The following is a 20,685-nucleotide window of genomic DNA, read 5'->3' on the forward strand; positions in this document are numbered from 1 at the left end:
ACCTTCATCATGGATTCTTAACCCATTTCATGTACCCTTGACCCATGTCATGGGTCCCTCCACGTATGTCTTGTACCCCTTCATCTGTGTCATGGACCACTCCACCTGTGTCACAGACCCCTCCACATGTATCATGGACCCCTCAACCTGAGTCATGGACCCTCCACCTGTATCATGTACACAGCTACCTATGTCATGGATTCCTCCCCATTTTATGAACTCCTTCAACTGTTTTGTGACCCCTCGACTTGTGTCATGGACCCCTCAACTGGTGTCATTGAATGTTCCACCTATGTCCTGAACCCTTCCACCAGTGTCATGGACCCACCACCTGTGTCACTGGACACAGTTGGATCCTCCAACTGTGTCATGGACTACTCCACCTGTGTCATGAATTCCTCCACCCTTGTCATGGAGCCCTCCACCTGTGTCATGAACCCTCCACCTGTATCATTTTCCACTCCATTTGGAACATGGACCCCTCCACCTGTTTCATGCAGCCCTTCACTCTTGTCATGGATCCTCCACTCATGTCATGGACCCTCCACATGTGTCACTGGACACCTCCATCAGTGTCATGGACCCCTCCACCTGTGTCATGGATTCTTCTACCTATGTCAGGGACTCTCCACCTCTGTCAGGGAATTTTCCAGTTGTATCCAGGACCTCTGCACCCATGACATGGACCCTTCCACCAGTGTCATGGATCCACCACCTGTGTCATGGACACCTCTACCTGTGTCAGTGACCCCTCCACCTGTATCACTGGACCCATACAGCTGTGTCCACTCCACCTGTGTCATGAATTCTTCCACCCATGTCATGGACCCCTCCACCAGTGTTGGGGAACCTCCACCCATGTCATGGACCCCTCCACCTATGTCATGGACAACCTCCACCTGTGTCATGAAACCTTCAGCCTGTGACATGGATCTTTTGATCTGTGTCATATACCCTCCAACTATGTCTTTGACACTGCCACATATCTAATGGACACCTCTACCTGTGTCATGGACCCCCCACCTCTGTCATGGACCCTCCACATGTGTCATGAACCCCTCAACTGTGTCATGGACGCCCCTTCCCATGTCATTCACCCATTCACCAATGTCATGATCCCCTCCATCTGTGTCATGAACCCATCCACAAATGTCATCGACACTTCCAACTGTGTTATGGACCACTCCACCTGTGTCATAAACCACACCACCCATACCATAGAACCCTCTACTAAGGTCGTGGACTCCTTCACCTGTGTCTTTGAAACCTTGACCTATGTCATGGACCCTTAACCCGCATCATGGCCACTCTACCTATCATGGACCCTCCAACCATGTCACAGACCCATTCACCCATGTCATGGACTCCTCCATGAGCATCATGGACAGCATCCACCTGTGTCATGGATCCCTCCACAGTGTCATGGACCCCTGTACCTGTGTCATGGACCCCAGTATCTGTGTCATAAACCTCTCCACCTATGTCATGGACTCTTCCACCTGTGTCATGGACCCCTCAACCTATGTTTTGGACCCTCCTCCTGTGTCATGGTCCCTCCAGCCATGTCATTGTTCCTCTACCTGTGACATGGACCCCTTTACCCATGTCATTTACTCCTCCACCTGTGTCTTGGATCCTTCTACCTGTGTCACTGAACTCCTCCACCTGTGTCATGGACCCTCCACCTTGTGTCATGGACACCTTCTCATGCATCATGCACTCTCCACCTGTGTCATAAACCATTCTACCCATGTCATAAACCCCTCCATGAGTGTCATGGACCCCTCACCTGTGTCATTGACCCTCCACTTGTGTCATGGACCCATTCAAGTGTGTCATGAACCCTCCACTTGTTCATTGACCCCTCGACCTGTCTCATGAACTCTTCCACCTGTGTCATGGACCCTCCACCTTGTCATGGACACCTTCACCCTTGCCATGGACACCTCCTCCCATGTTATGGACCCCCACTGTTGTCATGGACCTCTTCACCAGTGTCATGGATCCCTCAACCTCTGTCATGTACCCCTCCACTTGTGTCATGGACAATGCCATCTGTGCCATGGAACCCTTCACCTATTTAATGGAAGCCTCAAACTGTGTCATTGACCTTCCAGCTGTTATGGAACCTCCACCTGTGCTATGAACTTCTCCATTTGTGTCATTGACACCACCATTTGTGTCATCAACACCTCCACATGTTTTATATTCCCCTCCACCCAAGTCTTAGACTCTCCACCTTTGTCATAGACCCTACATCCATGTCATGGACCCCTCCACCCATACCATGCACCCATCCATCAGTGTCATGGACCCCTCTACCCATGCAAAGATCCCTCCACCTGTGTCAGGGACCCCTCCATCCCTGTCATGGACCCATACACCCGTGTCAAAGACCCTATACCAATGTCATGGACCCCTCCACTTGTGTCATGGACCCTACTCATGTGTTATAGACTCTCCAACAGTGTCATGCACCCCTCCACTTGTGTCATGGACTTTCCACTAGTGCCATAGACACGTCCACCTGTGTCATGGGCCCCACAACTGTGTCATGGACACTTCACCCATATCCTGAACCCCTCCACATGTGTCATGGGCCCTCCATCTGTGTCGTTGATCCCTTCATTTGTGTCATGGACCCCTCAACCTTTGTCACCAACCGCTCCATCTGTGTCATGGACCCTTCTACCCGTGTCATAGACCACTCCACTTGTGTCATAGACCCCTCCACCTAGGTTATGGTTCCCTTCACCTTTTTCATGAAATCCTCAAACTATTATTGACCCTCCACCCATATCATGGACACAACCACCTGTGTCATTGATCTCTTTACCCATGTCATGGACCCCTCATCCCTGGCATGGTTCACGCCACCTGTGCCATGAATCCTTCCACCTAGGTCATGGACCCCTTCACTTGTGTCATGGAATCCTTGACCTGTGTTTTGGACCCTCCACCCATATCAAGGACATCTCCATCTCTGTCATGGACCCCTCCACCTGTGTCATGGACCCTCCAACTGTGTCATGAACCCCTCCACCCTGTCATGGACCCTGCTACTTATGTCAAGAATCCCTCTACCTGTGTCATTGACCCTTCCATCTGTGTCATGACCCCTCACCCATTTCATGACCCTTCACTTGTGTCATGGACCCCTCCACTTGTGTCACGGACTCTTCAATGTATGTCATGGGCCCTACCACTGTGCTATTTCACCTCTACCTGTGTCATGGACCCATCCACCCATGTCATGGACTGTCCAGGTGTGACATGGACCCTTCCACCTGTGTCATGGACCCTCCACCTGTGTCATGGACACCTTCATTTGTGTCATGGACCCCTCAACCCATGTCAAGAACCCTTGCACCTGTGTAATGGACCCCTTCACCCATGTCATGGACCCATCCACCTGTGTCATGAACACCTCTACCTGTGTCAGGCCCCTCCACCTGTGTCATGGACCCTTCCACCAGTGTTGTGGACACTCTGCCTGTGTCATGGACCCCTCCACTCGTGTTGTGCACCTGTCCACCAGTGTTATGGACCCCTCCATTTGTGTCAAGGACCCATCTACCATGTCGTGAACCACTCAGCCTGTGTCATGGATCCCTCCACACTGTCATGGACCCCACCACCCATGTCCAGGATGCCTCCACCTGTGTCCTTGATCCCTCCACCTGTGTTATTAACCCTCACCCATTTCATGACTCTCTAGCCATGTTGGACTCTTCCACCTGTGTCATGGATTTCTTCACTTGTGTCATGGACCCTCTCCTTGGGCCATTGCACCTCCATCTGTGTCATGGATCACTCCACCTGTCTCATGGACCCCTCCACAGGGGTCAGGGACCCCTCCACCCATGTTATGGACCCTTTCACCTGTGTCATGGACATCTCCACCTGTGTCATGGACACCTCCTTCCATGTCATATACCCTCCACCTGTGTCTTGAACCCCTATTCATGTGTCATCAACTCTCTTTGTCATGCACCCCACCACTTGGGTCATGAACTCTTCCACCCTCATCATGGGCATGTCCACCTGTGTCACAGACCCCCCATGTGTGTCACAGACCTTCCACCTGTGTCAAATCACCCCCTCCACCTTATGTGATGGACACCTCCAACTGTGTTATGGACCCATCAACCCACGTCATGCAACCCTCCTCCTGTAGCTTGGACCCCTGCACCCATGTCTTAGACCCCTCCACTCCCGTCATGAAACCCTCCACCTGTCATGGATCCCTCAACTGGTGTCATGGACACCTCCACCTGTGTCATGTACCATTTGACCTGTGTCACTGGAATCCTACACCTGTTTCATGGACCCCTTGAACTGTGTCATGGACCCCTCCACCTGTGTCATGGACCCTCTGACCATGTTGTGGTCCTCTTCACCCATGTCATGGATCCCTCCACTTTTGTCATGGTCCCCTCCACCTGTGTCATTAGCCCCCTCCACCTGTGTCATAGATCCTCCACCTGTGTCATGGACCCCTCAACCTGTGTCACTGGACCCCTTCCCCTGTATCACTGAAGCCTCCACCTGTGTCATACACCCCTCCACCTGTGTAATGGACCCCTCCAACTGTGTCACTGATACTCTACCCCTGTCAATGACACCTCCCCCTGTGTCATGGACCTGTTCAACTGTGTCATGAGCTCCTCCACTTGTGTCATGGACTCCTCCACTTGTTCACTGACCCCTCAACCTGTGTCATGGACCCCTCCATCTGTGTCATAAACCCTTCCACCTGTGTCATTGTCACCTCCTCCCATGTCATGGACTACCCACCATTTTCATGGACTCCTTCACCTGTGTCATGCACCCCTCCATTTTTGTCATGGATCCCTCCACCCCTGTCATGTACCCCTCCACCCGTGTCATGGAGCATGCTACCCATGCCATGGAACCATCCACCTAGTTCATGGACCCCTTAACCTCTTTCATGGAAACCTCACCCTGTGTCATTGACCCTCCACCTATGTCATAGACATGCCACCTTTGTCATGATCCCTCCACCTGTGTCATGGACCCCTCCATCTGTGTCATCACCTCCACAAGTGTCATGGTACCCTCCACCTGAGTCATGAACTCTCCACCTATTTCATGGACCCTGCATCTGTTTCATGGACCCCACCCACTGTGTCATGAGCCCCATCCCCTTTTCATGGACCCCACAAGCTATGTCACAGACCCTCCACCCATGTCATGGCTTCTTCACCTGTGTCATGGACACTTCCACCTGTGTCATGGACCCTCCACCTGTGTAATGGACACCTCGACCTGTGTAATGGACCCCTTCACCTATGTCATGGACCCCTCCACTATTGTCATGGACTCTTCATCTCTATCATAGACCCCTCCACCTGTATCATGGACCATCCACTTGTGTCATGGAACACTCCACTGATGTCATGAACCCACACATCCATGTCATGGACCCCTCCCCCCATGTCTTGGACTCCTCTGAAAGTACCCAGAAACCACTCCAAATGCCAGAGCTCATGCAAGAGATTTTATTAAGCACAGAGTGTCTGTACACAGAGTGAGAGAGAGAGTGATCAAGAGTGAGAGAGAGTGAGGAGAAGAGAAAGAAAAAGTGAGAGAGCAAAAGCGAGCAAGAGAGCAAGCAAGAGTGAGGAGGAGAGAGAGAGAGAGAGAGAGAGAGAGAGAGAGAAGTGAGAGAGAGAGAGAGAGAGAAAGTGAGAGAGAGAGAGAGAGAGAGAGAGAGAAGGAGAGAGAGCAAGAGAGCACATGCAACAGAGTGAGGAAGAGAGAGAGAGATAATGGTGGTGGAGCTATTCTTAAGTAGTCAAATTTTGTGGGCTAATAACAAGAGACCAGTTACTGGTGAGAATGTTCACAGGCTGGCTAGGATGTTTGCAGACTGATGATCTAGGTTGTAAAATGGTGTGTGGGGTGCAGAATACTGGTAGCACCCTCTACCTGTGTCATGGACCACTCATGTGTCATGGAGCCCTTCACCTGAGTAATGGACTTCTCCACCTGTGTCATGAACCCCTCCATCTGTGCTGACATCAAGGATTGCCCCAGGTGTATCCTGAGGAGCATCTGTAGGGTTTCAAGACCACATGGAGCTGGGGAGGGTTTTGAGGAAAGGTCACATTACAACTCACAGGCTATAGACTCTGCAGACGTCCCACCATTTTTCTTGACCAAATGCTCCTCAGAAGATTGAAAACTTTTGATTAATTTGCAGACTTCCAAGAACAAATATTTGGCATTTTTTGGTCTGGTTCTTTGCTTTGAGATAGAAAGAGCTTTGAGCTGTTCTTGCTTGACTGTTCCCATCTGGCTCACTCCCAGAGATGTGCTTTTCTGTGTCTGAGTTGGATTGACCCTAGGATTTCATCCTGTCCCAGTCCCTAGTTTTATAAGTACACAGTTAAAAACACAGAGGATATTCTCTCTCTCTTCTGAAATTAGGAGTTTTCACAGTTTTCTCAGCTTTGAGATTCTTAAAAACAGAGGTTTTTCTTGCTCCTTTTGGCCCCAAAGCTCAGTGCTAGGGTGGACACAGGACAAGTGTGGGGAAAAGGAGCTGAGCTGGTCCTGGTCACATGTTTGAATACCCCATGCCCCCATCACCTGCCCTGCAGCTTACAAATCCACTGGAAGAGCAGATTCTGGAGCCAGAGTGGACTCTGCCTGGGGTTAGATTCTGTATCTCTGTCACATAGAAATAGCAGGCAAACTGTCAATTATAAGTGCAAGTTTTATCGGCCCTGTAGTCTGGAAATGTGATTTCTTTTTTTAGAATTTGTTGACTGCATTGGTCTGTGACTGGATTAGTGTTGATTTAGTTCAATGTCCCAAATCTCTGAATTGTATGATTACAATAATAATCATTTTAATAATGATATTGAAACCCTTTAAAGGTCCAAAGTACATCCTAAAAGATACAAAACCACTAATGAAGGGAAACAGTTCTTTTTGAGGTGCTTTTATGGGGTCATAATTCTTTGATGGCTTTTTCACATGCACATGTGTACTGAGCAGGACCAAACACCATGGCTTGAGCTGCATCCTGGGGATGGGGTGAGGAGTGTGGCAGGCTTCCATGGATGAGAAGGGAGTCACCAGAGCTCTCACACCCGCTCTAGGTGAGCAGTGCCCTAACCTCAGTGGAATGTTCTGGCATGCAGCAAGTTGTCATGGGAGGCCAACAGCCTCTTCAAACAAGTCCCCAGGTCCCCTCTGCCTTTGGGTCACTTGGTGTCTGCTTCTTCCAAGAATTCTCTGTGGTCTCATCACTCTCCATCTTCCAAGTATTTTGTTTTTCCTCATCACACACAAAAGCCTGATGGTGGTCCTCTTTGAATGGTGAAGTGCAGGGTCAGAAGTGGAACAGCATCACCAAGGAGATGGGATGACCTCAGGGACTCCAGGACTGGACCCTGTGCCTGGCCCTGTGTAAGGACAACTTCCTGTCTAAGAAGGCTTTGGACTCTGCAAATTCCCCGGGGAAATTGTTTTGAGTCTTTAAGACAATTTATATGAAAATGAGTTCATCTGAGCCTTTTCTGAGAACAGATTTTGAGTGGAAAAGATAGAAGACCTGCAAGTAGTGAATAATGGAGGCTGTGTGGGAGGAGGCAGGGAGGCCATGTAGGAGCCCAGGATCATGGGGAGCGAGTGGGGGCTCGGGCTGCATGGAGCCCACCACACCACTGGCTGTGTCCCTCTGAGATATTCCACCGATATAGTTAACCGATGACGAGTGTGCCAAGGCTGCTGCAAATGAGCAGCCTGGGGGAGGACACTCCTTGACCTGGACTGCCTGTGTGCAGTGCTGTTGCCCTTCTGTTCTGCAGACCCTGTCCCACCCAGCCTTAGGGTGGGGATAATTCTTGGTGTTCTGAGTGCAGAGTGCTGGATACAATGTCAGCAGGCTCACAATTAGAGTAAAGAAGAGCACAGATGGGATTGTAGTGCCATCAAAGAAGTGCTGAACGTGGACACAGAACACAAGTTAACCCAATGTACCTGCAGACGGGGCTGCAGGCTCAGGTAGGTTGGATGGCCGAGGGACACGTGACATGCACCACACATTCTGCCCTCCTACCTGGGTTCCTACACACACACATGAACCTAGGTGTTTCTGTATGAATACTCCCACTTGCCTCAGGAACACAGCTCATATTTTCATCATTAACTATTCTTTGAGTTTCTGTAGGGTTGTTGTAATCATTGTTTCAATTTTAACCAACTAGTTTTAATGACAGATTTTACAGCCTCATGAAACAGTAAGGTTCTTAATGTGAAAGCAAGGTCTTAAATGAGCAGCATTCAGCTAGATAGCAGTCGTGTGATCTTGCGTGTGAAACCAGCAGCATAAAATATGTGGACCCAATAATTACAGACCATCTGTTCAGCTGGCATCTGGTGGAGGAGAAGTGAAATTTCAATTTAAGTTTTATTATTGGAAGTGTAAATGGCAGATCCCAAATGAAAGGTCACGGCCAGTGAACTGCCCGAGTGAGGAGCAGGCATGTGTACAGTTAATGAGTTGGATCAGGTTCTCTGATGACATACTTTGTAAATAGTGTGCTTGTTAACCAGCTCCTGGACAAGGGTGCTGTGTGTAAGGAGGGCATTGTTTTGAAAGCGATGTCCAGATGGAAGGTAGACTGGAACACCAAGAGACACAGTCCAGAGTCATCTGGTTAACATGTGATTCAGCACTATCACTGGAGAGACTGAAGTGGATCACAAATGAGATGAGGAAGGTCTCAAAAGTGGAGAAATGAAAGTCAGATTTCACCCCTGCTAATGATTTGCTGGAAGCTGCATATCCATAGCTCAGAGATCAAGGCTCAGCTCTGAGGAACGGGTGCCAAGAGCAAGTTCAGCTGTGCCTGAGGCACCATCAGTTAGGTTCAGGCAAGGGTCTGAACTGTTAGTTGGGAGACAAGTGGGTTTGCAGTTTCAGCTGTGAAGTGTGTCTCCTCACTCCTGGGCAAAGTCCTCCTCTCTGATCTGTCAGTGTGATTAATATCTTCATTGCAGACCTGAATTCTACTGCTCAAGTAGTAACGTGGACAGTTGTCCAAAAGAAGGTGAATTCTCACTCCAGCAGAGCAAATTAAAAATAATCTGAAGCCATTTCTCTTTACTACAGTTCTGGGGGGGAAAAAAAAACAGTGAAGTGGAGCTCCTTGAAGTCACTCTGCGGATGCAGACCCTCAGGGCCATGCCAGCTCCACTGGAATTTTGCTGAGAAATTTGTGTGATATAGTGACCCAAATCCAGCATAGGCAGGATTCACCAGAGGGGTCTGCAGGTGGGCCACATGTCCCCATCAAGGTTCCTGAGTTGGTCCATCTCCTGGAGGGACTCTGCCGTGGTTGTTATTGTGAGGTCAGTTCTCCAGCTCTCCATGCAGAGCAGTTCTCTCTCTCTCTCTCTCTCTCTCTCTCTCTCTCTCTCTCTCTCTCTCTCTCTCTCTCTTGCTCCTCCCTCCTCCTTTCTTCTTTTTTTGTATCACCTTTTTAAAAAGAAGGAGAGGAAGGCAAAACCAAAAGGGTAAGCTTCCCCTTGGAAGATACAGTGACAAGCTGCATCTGCATCTGCTGTGCTTTCTTCATTCAGAAGCACTGAACATCTACCCCAGGCCACACCTTGGCCAGCAGATGTAGGCATATCCCATGGCCACTTCTGGTGTGAATTCACACTCTTGGCAGGTGTGTGTGGTATGTAGGAACTTGAACTGGGGCAAATTTGTCTGAAGGCCCATTACTTCCCTTAGTGAAATGCATGAAGTTTCTAAAGTTTTAGCCACTGGACACTCATAGGTCCCTCTGTCTCAGCGTGAATCCATTTCTGGAGAATGCTAAAACACAGGACCACTGGGATGCAGGAAGTTACTGAGACCTGAGCTTTATTTTCTCTGTGTATTATTTATTCCCACACTTTGATGGAATGGCTTCCTCTGTCTTTCTTTCTCTGCTCCTTCCTTTGAGACTATTTTCCCAATATTTGGTAAAGAAAAGCAGGACTGTGCTGCAGGCATGGGCCCAGGGGACCTTCAGCTTCCAGAAAGCAGTGGTGACAGGTGCAGCAGGTGGAACCTTCTAGTGGAAAAACATCTGTTGGGGAGGAAGACGGGAAGCAGGAAGGCTCAGGAGTGCCATGGAGCAGAGAGGCTTGTCCAAGGATTTCCTTGCAGACCATCCTGAAGGGAAATGTTTTAAAATAGTGGGAAAAGAGTGGGAGGGAGGGAGAGGGGGGACAATAACGAAGGCGGTACCACAGAGGACTGGGAATGGTGCTCTGGAATCCCACCCAAATGCAGCCGCCTTGGGTTCAGAATGCAGCAGAGACCATCAGACAGGGCATTTCCCTCCATGTCGTGAACGGCACCTGCAAGCTCAGCCTCCAGTGGGGAGGTGCAGACATGGAGTGTCAGTTTCCCCAAAATGAGCCCTTGTACCCATCACAGTGGAAATGACTGAAAACCCCAAGGGATTATAATTTCATAATCTTCACTTTTGTTCTATTGAGGAGTCAAGGTTTGCCAGTGTAGTGGAAACCTCTTGTGTGGTGCTGAGGGAGGTGACCGTGAGTGCCCTGATGCAGTGTGTGGGTCAGCAGGCTGCCCCACACCTGGACCGCAGCTGCACCTGTGAGTCCGCACCCCAGAGGGCAGGCCCTTGGCAGGGTTTCTAGCTCTGCCGGCTTGGAGGCCAGCATCCCCCAGGGAGCATCTGCAGCAAGCAGGACCTGGGGCAGCAGGTCCTGCATAAATGACCTCTGCCTGGGGTCAGGCACTGCCTTCCTCAGCCTCTCCAGGTGATGCCAGCTTTGGAAAGAAGGGAGGACCACCATATGGGAGGCACACAGTTTCAAATGGAATGGCCTGTGGGGCAGACAAGGATGGCACAGGGGCAGTGGGAAAGGCAGAGGGAACACTGATGACACAGACTGCAGTGGGTGACCCAGGGAGCTCACGCCCATCCCAAGTGGGCACCAGAAAGAGCCTGCAGCTGAGACATCACTGGATTTCTTGAGCAAGGGTGACAAAGAAACCTGGAACCACAGTGAACAATGGCCCTTCCCGACAGATCCAGAGACCTAGCAGGGCAGGAGCATTAACTCTCCAAAAGCAAGAGGAGTTTTGAAGGTCCAGGTGCCTCCTGGGTTGGGGAGTGAGTGGGCTGATCCACCCACAGTGGGGACATTAGCAACAGGACAACTCCTGTAGTTCAGGAGAATGTCAGTGCCCGGTTGGTGAAGCTGATGCTGGCATCACAACCTGATCCTGGGCCCACAGAGGCCGCGGTACCGTCAGGCTGGCAAAGGCTACCTGTGACCAAGCAAAGACCCTGAGGACTCCCTTTCCTCTATCTAGCATACAGCCCAGACAAACCTAGAGATTATTCATAGTTTGTTTATGGTTGAAGTGCTGACAGAATTCCAGCAACATCAGCAGCCACCTAGCTCTCTCAGGGCAGGCACCGTCATTGTATTAGCCAATTGAGGATGGCACTGAGTGGTCAGCGGCCAGTGGCCACCTGCAGGTATGCTCAGCCTTCCACCTGCACACAAGCCTAGGGTCACCCTCTTGTCCTGTAGTGCCTTAAAAGTGCACTGAACCAGGCACTGTGGCATATGCCTGTGATCCCAGCAACTCAGGAGGCTGAAACAGGAGGATCTCCAGAACGTCAGCTTTGAAAGTGAGCCTTAGCAATTTAGGAAGGTTTTAAGCAATTTTAAAAGACCCTGTCTCTCAAAAAAAAAAAATACATAAAAGGGCTGGGGATGTGGCTCAGTGGTTCAGTGTCCCTGGGTTCAATTTCCAGTACCAAAAAAACCCAAAATAAAACAAAACAAAAAAACAGAAGAAAACAACAAAACCCACACGGAGGAATTTGCTCTCCAGCTGCCAGCCTGGTCAAGTACATGAAGTGCTCGCCTGGCAGGATGTGCGCTCTTGTGCCATCTTGTTGTTGGTTACAAGAGCAGGACCCTGAGTGGGCAGGTTTGTGGGCTCATCTGGCGGTGAGCCTGAGGGGCCCTGCGAGCCAGGCTGTCTTACCTGTCAGTCACCTACCTGGCCTTTCACTGTAGGCACACAAAGTGGACCAAGAACACTCGGAGTCCTATTTCCTGTTGCAGAGTCAGCAGCTTGATGCTCACTACAGGTTAGCCATGGAGGAGACCGCCTTCCATGCTGGGGATGGAGAATCCCGGGCCCCGAATGTCCCTTTGGCCATGTCCTCATTGGAAGTCATCACGCAGATCTGGCCCTGGAGGAGGGCGAGCAACCTGGATCCCCAAGGTTGCACTTCCCAGACTTTCTCTGTCTTTGTGCAGTATTTTAAAATCAGCATGTGTACCGAATTATTACCACTACATACCTACTACTGCAGACATTATACACCTGCTAGATACATAATTTTATTTTCAATAAAATGTACTTTCTACTATATACCTATTTAGATTTACCTACTACATTCCTGTTAAACATTGCTATTTAGTTATTTACTCTGTGCTTGTTTATCTATTTTTACCTGCTGCAAATATCATTGTACACCTAGACACCTCTGTATCTAGGCATCGCAGAGGTACTTACCTAAACATGGAGAGGGTTTCTCTGGGGCTGAGCAGTGGTAGAGCACTTTCCCAGCCCGTGCCAGGCTGTGTGTTTGATCCCCAGCACCACACACACACACACACACACACACACACACACACACACAGAGTAATGCTCTCTAGGTGCTTTACCCATAGTTGGGCTTTATTGTCTAAATGTTTTCCTTCAGACACAGGCTTTACTTGTGTAATGATGGAGAAGACACACAACAACTGAACGTCTGAACTGGAAATGGGTCAGTGCAAGTGCAGATGGTGTCTGACTGTCCTGGGAAACAGGTCAAGTTGTGGTGACAACACTAGGAGAGGAGGAGAGCCCCACAGGTTAGTTCCACTAGCAGGCCCAGAGGACAGACTCCAAACTCTGAGCCACAGGTCTCACCTTTATAGGGTATCTGGCATCATCTCAGACCCATCCTGTCACTGGGGCTTTTTCCTCTTTAAAAAAAATTCCTAATCTACTCAGCAAAGGCCCATGCAGGGTCTCTGACATGAAGCCTGCTTACTTACAGACAGGAAGAAAGGGCTCTTCTCACAGGCTCTGTGACATCCAGCCTCCAGCCTGGAACAGGGTATGTGCATTCCAAGAGAAAGTGGTCAGACTCCTGGGCAGCTACTGACAATAGGGACCATGGTTATGAGGTTTCCTGGAGAGAGACTGTGGGAGGGGAGCAGGACTGACCCTTCCCAGCAGTGGTTTCTTACCACAGCACTTTTGTGATTCCATTTCACAACCAGGTCTGGTTTTGTGATCACATGACCACTGTCCTTAAGGCCTTGGGGTCCAAAGAAAGGCCCGTGCCTTTCTCACACAGGGATAAGACCAAGGTGCAGGGTCACAGGGATAAGGCCAAGGTGCGCTCCCACCATGACAGCAGCAGGCACCAGGGAGGCAGAGACTGGGGTGGGACAGAGCCACTCCCTCTTTCCCTTTGATTTCTCAGGAAGCAGTGACTGCGGGGATGTGCCTTTAAGGCAGAGTGCTAGGAAGACCCCACATCTGGAAAGTGCTCGAAGGCCTGGTGTCTCCTCTTCACAATCCAGCTGCATTCCTATGTGCAGATAAGGACACGGAGGCAGAGGCTCCTGGTGCTCACAGCCTTGAGAGCCAGCACTCACAGTGGCCCTGGACATGGCTGCTCTCTGCTCTAGCCCAGTGCTTTCAGTGATGATGATCAGACACAGCACGGACCTCCCAGCTCACTGTGGCTCTTGTTTGAGTCTTTCAATAATATAGTGTTTGTTTCCAAGGGTTCTGCCCTTTCTTGCTAAGGTTTAAAACTATATTTAGAATTAAAATCAGCTTCCCACGATCCCTCTCAGGACTTGCATTCTGAACTCTCCGTTCTTTAGTGTTTCTTAAGTCACCTTCATTGGAATCATGTAGTACAATACTAGTAAAAATGTATGTTCCTGGGCCCCCCAGACTCAAACACAACAACCAGATGTGTACCAGGAACCTGCACAGAGATGAGCCCTGCAGCTGGAACCGTGTGCACTGAGGGTTGAGCCCACGGCTCTGTTCTTATTGCCCACACAGGCCCCAGGATGCAAGGTGCAGCCCCCACCACCCAGCCCCTCTGCCCCTGCTGTACTCCAGCCAGGCTGCCCCTGTGTTCTGACTGTGTGCCATGGTGCCTGTGTGTGCACAGGAGCCTGCAGCCAGACCAGAGATAATCCAACATACAGCCTGACTCAGTTTGGGGACCTGCTCCAGACTAAAGCAGATCCCAAGGCCTTCCTAGTTCCTCTAAAACTGTTTCAGTGCAGGCAACAGAGAGCAGAATTGAGGTCACTTGAACCGGATGCTGCTGTTCATCTGATGTTGAATTTATCTGCTGCTCAATTTTCCAGCCATTGTGGCATAAAATGAAACCTCTCCATGCGGAAACATTGGCTGCTCTCAGTAGGTCCTGGACTATCGCACCCATCACAGGTACCGCAGGCCTGAGCTGGTTCCCAGGGAGGGATTGTATCACATGTTAAAAGCACAAGAGAGGGGCCCATTTGTCAGGAATGAATTTCAGGGAATAATTGCTACAGAGAGAAGCTGGTGATCAACGGGGACCAAAGAAGGAAATCTAAATGTAAGGGAAAGTCTGAGGTGGCCACCAGCATCCATCCAGGCAGTCCTGGCAGTGGGAGGCATGCCTCCCAGAGAGCTTTCTGCAGGCCTGCATGGCCCAGAGGCCCCCATGCTGCCCACATGGCTGGAGCCCCACTGGAAGGAAGGGCTCTCCTGCACCAGGCTGGTCACACAACAGGGCCATCTTCTCTGGATCAACTAGCTCCCGTTGGCTAAAGGGAGCGGTCTCCACAGGCATGGGTTCATGCCCCAGGGGAGGGACCCTGCTTTCTGGACCCCAGGTGGCTGACTTGCCAGCTATCACCATGCCCCAGCTGGCCACAACTCCTGAGACAGATCCCAGCTAACACGCGTGCTGAGCCAGTCCTTTCCAACAATGCCACTGATGACATGAGTTTGGAATGACTATTCTTACATCTGCAGGTGTCCAGCCTATCGCAGGGCAACTGAAGATGGAGACCACCGTTGCTGCCAATGCCATGGGCTAGAGAGGACAGGGCAACCTTCACAGACAGAGACCATGCCAGCAGGAAATTCTGTTGACCATTCAAATGCACAGTCTTCTCTATGTGCCCTCCCTTTCTGCTTTCAGCCAGCATTGTTAAATATCATGCAGGCAAGACTGCCTCCCACCCCCCACATTAAGAGTTGTACCCTCCATCCCTTCTCTGCAGGGTGTGACTCCAGCTTGCTGAGACCTTCCCCCTGGAAACAAGGGCTTTGTGTTCCTCTGGAGGTGCCACTCCCGGGGGGGGGGTGACCCCATACTGTGGCAGGGCCCCTGAGGGTGCTAGGGTGGGGATATGGCTGGGAGGGACTCCCAGGCCTGCAGACACTTAGCTCCTTGCTCCTCCTCTTCCTTTATGGCTTTGGAAGGGATGAAGGATGGAAGGATCTCAGGGCTGTGGGCACTGCTTGGGGACAGGATTGTGGCCAAGGAGAGCCCAAGGTAGCTGAGGGCAGCAGCAACTTTGCTTCTTGAAGACTGATGGAGGCCCATTCTGAAAACCAGCAGGTGTCTGCTGGACTTAAAATGTCATAACACCAATGTCACCATTAAGGGATTAGAGAGAGAAGAAAAACGCAGCTATTGCAGAATTCAATCCATGTGGCTCGAACCGGTAGCCTGGGGGTCAAATGTGATCTATGGACATATATTGGTTTTTACCCCATGGAGTTGGGCCAAGCTGTGTTTTTAAAAAATGTTCAGTGGCACGTTATCATTTCAAGCAGACTTCATATAACATTTCCAAATTTCAGCTTATCGCAAAGAATCAGGAAACCATTCACCCCAGACCCGTGTTTCTACAGCAATGAAGGCAGGTGTGGCACACCAGGCACCTGCCCCGCAGGATCAGTGTTCTCCCAGGTGGGAACCCTGCTCTCTGTCTCTCCCCAGCACTGAGCCCAGTGTCCTTCCCTGTTGCTGCACACACACTGTGCATCACACTGAACATAAGGTGAAGTCACCTCATGGGAGGGAGGGGTGATCACAGGAGTCACCATGCAAGCAGAGAATGTTGAAAGAGCACAGCTTGAAAAGCTTTTGCAGTCAGCCTCAGTGACACTGCCACTTACATGACTCCCCTGCCTTGTTGGTAATTGAGCTTGTGAAGCATAATTTTAACTAGCTTTGGGGACATCTTGAAAAAATGGCATAGAAAACAAGTAAGTGTTCACAGTGGGGATTCTGGAAAAGCCCAGAGTGGAAGTTCTCCTGGGCAGACTTCTGGGCTTACAGAAGAGGGGTTCTGGAATGGGGGAGGTGGGGAGCTGGCCACCTCTCTGGTTCCCCTGGATCTCAGGGTCTCCATGGTACTTTCAGTGTGGAAGTCAAGGCCCAGAAGTCTCTGGTATGCTGGGAGGGTTGGGGGCACAGGCAGGAGGCCCAGCCCAGGTGGGAGGGGCTCACCTGGAGAGGTGGCTGGGGTTCTGGGGAGGACAGAGAGGCCAGTAGAACAAAGCTGCCTGCCTGGAGGTGCCATTCATACCAGTCTCATATGCCCTGGGGTCGTCCTCGAGAGGAGATGTTGGTTACTCTTGCTGCCTGGGATCTGTAGCATGGCCTGTTTGCAGGGTCACTCCCTCGGTGCAGAATAGATGTCCAGCTCCCCTGCCCATCCTGGGCCTCCCCTCTCCTCAGCATTTGCCTCCCTCTGATCCTTTTCTGGCCCAGTTCACTGGGCTTGGGTCTCCAGCATCCAGTTCTACTCCCCAGAGCTGAGGACAGAGCACATCCTGATGAGGAAGCATTTTATGCACAAGTAATTCAGACTTCACTGGGTGGAATCCCTGGTGACTCCACCGGGGCTGAGCTCAGTTCTCTTATGGCTTACATTTTATGAAGAAAGGGTTTTCACAAGACAAATGGGTACTGGACGAAGAAGAAGATCTGCTGAGATTCCGCCCATGACTGCATTCAGCTTGCCACACAGAGTGGGTCTCTTTACCATTAACTTACAAAGAAGTTGATATGGATTGTCTCAGGCATTTGTTGCAGCGACAGGAAGCTGACTGACATTCGGGGTCCTGTCTGGCTTCCTCAGTTTCTCATCAGGGCTTTGTCTGCTGAAGGAACCTTCACAGAAGCAGGTCATAAGGATTTTCACATGTGTGGGGTTCCTTTGTCATAAATACCACCAAATTATGGGTCCCTTAAGATCTTGTCAGTTTTAGGGTGTAGGTTATGTGGACACAAGTTGGTAAAGAGCTACAAAGTGTCTTGAGGTTCAGAGACGAGGCTGATTGTTCACGCTCTTGCCCAGCCTTCTCCACAGAGGGGGCACTCTAAGCATGACCCTTTTCTCAGCTGGGAGATGTGCAGCACTGGTCCTGGGCTGTGTGGAAGCCATGCTCTGCAGCCACCCATGCAGAGCAGGCAGCAGCAGGTGCCTGCAGGGAAAGCTGCCAGGAGGCCGGCGCTCTGCATTTCTTTAAGGGCACAGGCAGTTCTACTTCTGTGAGCTTCTAAATTCAGTCTACAGAAAAAAGAAACCACAGGCATGATGATTTTTAAATGGTTAGGATGATGTATTGCAGTGTCATGTAAGTAAAGGAGATGCAACTTTTGTACACAGACTCAAAAGGGCGGGGGATCTGGCAGGAAAGGCGGGTGGTGGAAAGCAAGCTTCCTTCCCCAGTGTGCTGGAGTGCCTGCTTGGACCCAGACAGGACTGGCCACCCCAGGACTCTAGAGGATGAGCTCAGGACAGCATTTCCTACAGCCACCATGCACAAAGCCTGAGGGGTCAGCAAAGAGAAGAGGGCAGCAAGCTCCACTGAAACCCCAGTACACAGGACTACTTCCTAGAGGAACCACATGCCATTGCATGGACCAAATCTCAGCTGAGAAGCAGTAGCCCGGTGGCAGAGCAGTGGCCCAGGGGGGTTGGAGGGTGGTGGCAGGCATGACTGGCAGCCATGAGGAGCCTGCTGTGCAGGCACAGGTGTCTTGAGGTGCTGTGAGCCCAGGTCATGCTTCAGCGACCCTTCAGCAACCAGGTCTGTGCGTGGTAGTGATGCCTGCTGCAGAAGGCCACTCCAGACAGCAGTACACTCCAAAGTCCACAAGCACAGACCATCCCATGACCTCGACCTCCTGCTTCCTGACCTGGAGGGAGAAAGCGGAAGTGGGGAAGATTGAATGGAAGTCGGAACTTGAGAGTTGACCAACAGCATTAGCATGTTTCCAGAGTTTTATTAGCATAAATTTGGACCAAGTGCTATACACACCCCAAGCCTAACTCTGTCAGATGGAGAATGTCCTTTGTGGTCTACACTTACAGACTGAGTTTTGTTCTTGCTTCTATTCTTCAGTAAACCCTACCCTCACATTCACCCCTTCTCAGCTGTGGACTTTGGAGGGAAGGACTCACCACTGACATAAGTCTTCTGCTTTCAGAAGCCAGCAATCTTATCTACCCCACCCACTGGCAGAATAAGAGAAATTCCATAGAGAATCAAGTTTCACCTCAGAACTTAGGTTTCACCATGTGCTATCTGGCTCATTTATACTAAAAACGTACTTATATAGTTGCAGGTGGCTTGTCAAAACAAATGATGTTTTTTACATCCTTTCCAAGGTCTCAGTCACTCAATAGACCTCCTCATGAAAGAGAAAAGCAGAATACCTGGAACATAACTTGATTCCCATTTTCAGAGGAAAGCGAGGTGCTCTTGAAATAAAACAGTGGGTAATGGGAACCAGGACAATATCTATGTTCTTATTTCTCCTTCTGTCGGTCAGCTTTTTGTTGCTGTGACAAAAATATTTAACAAAAACAGCTTAGAGATGGGAAAGTTCATTGTGGCTCAGTTTCAGAGGTCTCAATCCATGGTCAACTAAATCACTGCTCTGGGTCTGAGGTCAGGCAGAACATGGCAGAAGGGTGTGGTGGAGGAAAGTTGCTCAATTCATGACAGTCAGGAAGCAGATAGAGCCATGGAGCAAAGGACAAAATACACACTACCCAAGGCACACCCCCAGTTACTCCCACCAAGCCCAGCCTGCTCACAGGTACGACCCAGTAACCCACTCAAATGATTAATGCATCAAATGGACCAATCCACTGATTAGGTCTCATAATTGAAGGGTTTCACCTCCTGCCTGAATTAATATAGGATCTTTTGGGGGATTGCTCATATTCAAACCATAACCCACCTGCTTAACATTTAGATGGATTCTTAAAATCCTAAGTCAATGTCATACATTTTGAAATCCACTTCTATGTCCCAGATAGCTTGACTAAGAAAAATAATTTCCTGTCAAAACCCTTAATTCATCTGAAAAAACCTGTGTCCATCTTTCTCTGTGACAGGAGGCCTGGGATTTCCTCACCTATATCTAGGACTCCGGTGATGCTTCTTCAGTTAGTCTGAGCAGTGGACACTGTCTCTGCCCATAAGACTGGATAGTACATGTGGCCAGAGTGGGTCTGGGAAGTGAGAGATGGAGAAGCCAGCATCCAATGAGGGGCATTGGTGAGCTCCTCCAGTGAGTGGGTGTTTATTTATTCACAAACCACTCTTTACCACAAAAATCTGGGTTCAGATAGCTTCCTAAATAGAAGCATCGACATGGCTCCCTGGTCCCAAGCTGATCCCTAAGGAGCAGACATGGTGAAGCAGCAGTGTAGCTGTGGAGTGCAGGACTGGTGGGCTAGAGCGCTGGCAGCAAGCATGACTGAGCGTAAAGCCTGCCACGGTGGCCCCTTAGGCTGGGAGAGGCCAGGGGAGAGGCCAGTTGCTGTGCTGACCTGCAGCACAGTAGCCACAACCCCAGCATCCACCATACCACCAGGTACCTCCCACTTCCCCACAAGGGGCGAGAAAGCAAAAGTGGTGCAGACCTGAATGCAAGGCTAGCCAATGGCAGATGACTTTGAAGACCTGAATGCAAGGCTAGCCAATTGTGGGTGACTTTGAAGACCTGATTAGCATAAGCTTGGACCAAGAGTATCGATCCCAGGTGCTATATAAACCCCTGGACCACACTTGGGGGCATGCACTGCTGGCTTCCCTCTCTGTTTTGATTTTTCATACTTGAACAAGTCCTACTTCAACTCTTGTCTTCTGTCGTCCCGATGGTTAGTCTATGCGATGAGACCCAAAAGATGGAACCTGTGGAAAGTTGGCAGAGGAAGTTGTGTCTGTTGCCCCAGGTGGAAGTAGCAGAGGAAAGTCCAGTTTTGCCAGCTGTGATCCTCGGAGCTGCCACTGCAGGCTCTGGCTTCAGCATCACCAAATTTCACCTGTAAGCAGAGTGAAGGGAAAGTAGGGAGAGAAGAGCTGGGAAGAGTCAGGATGCAGAATACAGGGGAGCCTTCCTCTCTCCACCCATTGGCAGGTCACGGCTGAAACTCCTGTAACCAGGCAGAGCAAGGAGGGACCAGCGTTATCTCATTCCATTTTTTGTGATCTGGGAGGCTTTGAAATGGAGGTCCAAAGACCTAGGTACTCCTGTGGGTCCTTATGCTTGG

General features: G+C 50.3%; 1 protein-coding gene across 1 annotated transcript in view; it reads left to right on the plus strand.

Moving 5' to 3' along the window:
• The first annotated feature begins 8,007 nt into the window (after positions 1-8,007).
• Positions 8,008-20,685, plus strand: part of LOC124961200 (cancer-related nucleoside-triphosphatase-like) — a 44,044-nt gene continuing 31,366 nt past the window's right edge. Inside the window, 2 exon segments of the mRNA XM_047519907.1 lie at positions 8,008-8,037; positions 12,097-12,307. Of these exon segments, the coding sequence (XP_047375863.1) occupies positions 8,008-8,037; positions 12,097-12,307 (241 nt within the window).

This window comes from Sciurus carolinensis, chromosome 12 (assembly GCF_902686445.1).
Source record: "Sciurus carolinensis chromosome 12, mSciCar1.2, whole genome shotgun sequence".
Lineage (NCBI taxonomy): Eukaryota > Metazoa > Chordata > Mammalia > Rodentia > Sciuridae > Sciurus > Sciurus carolinensis.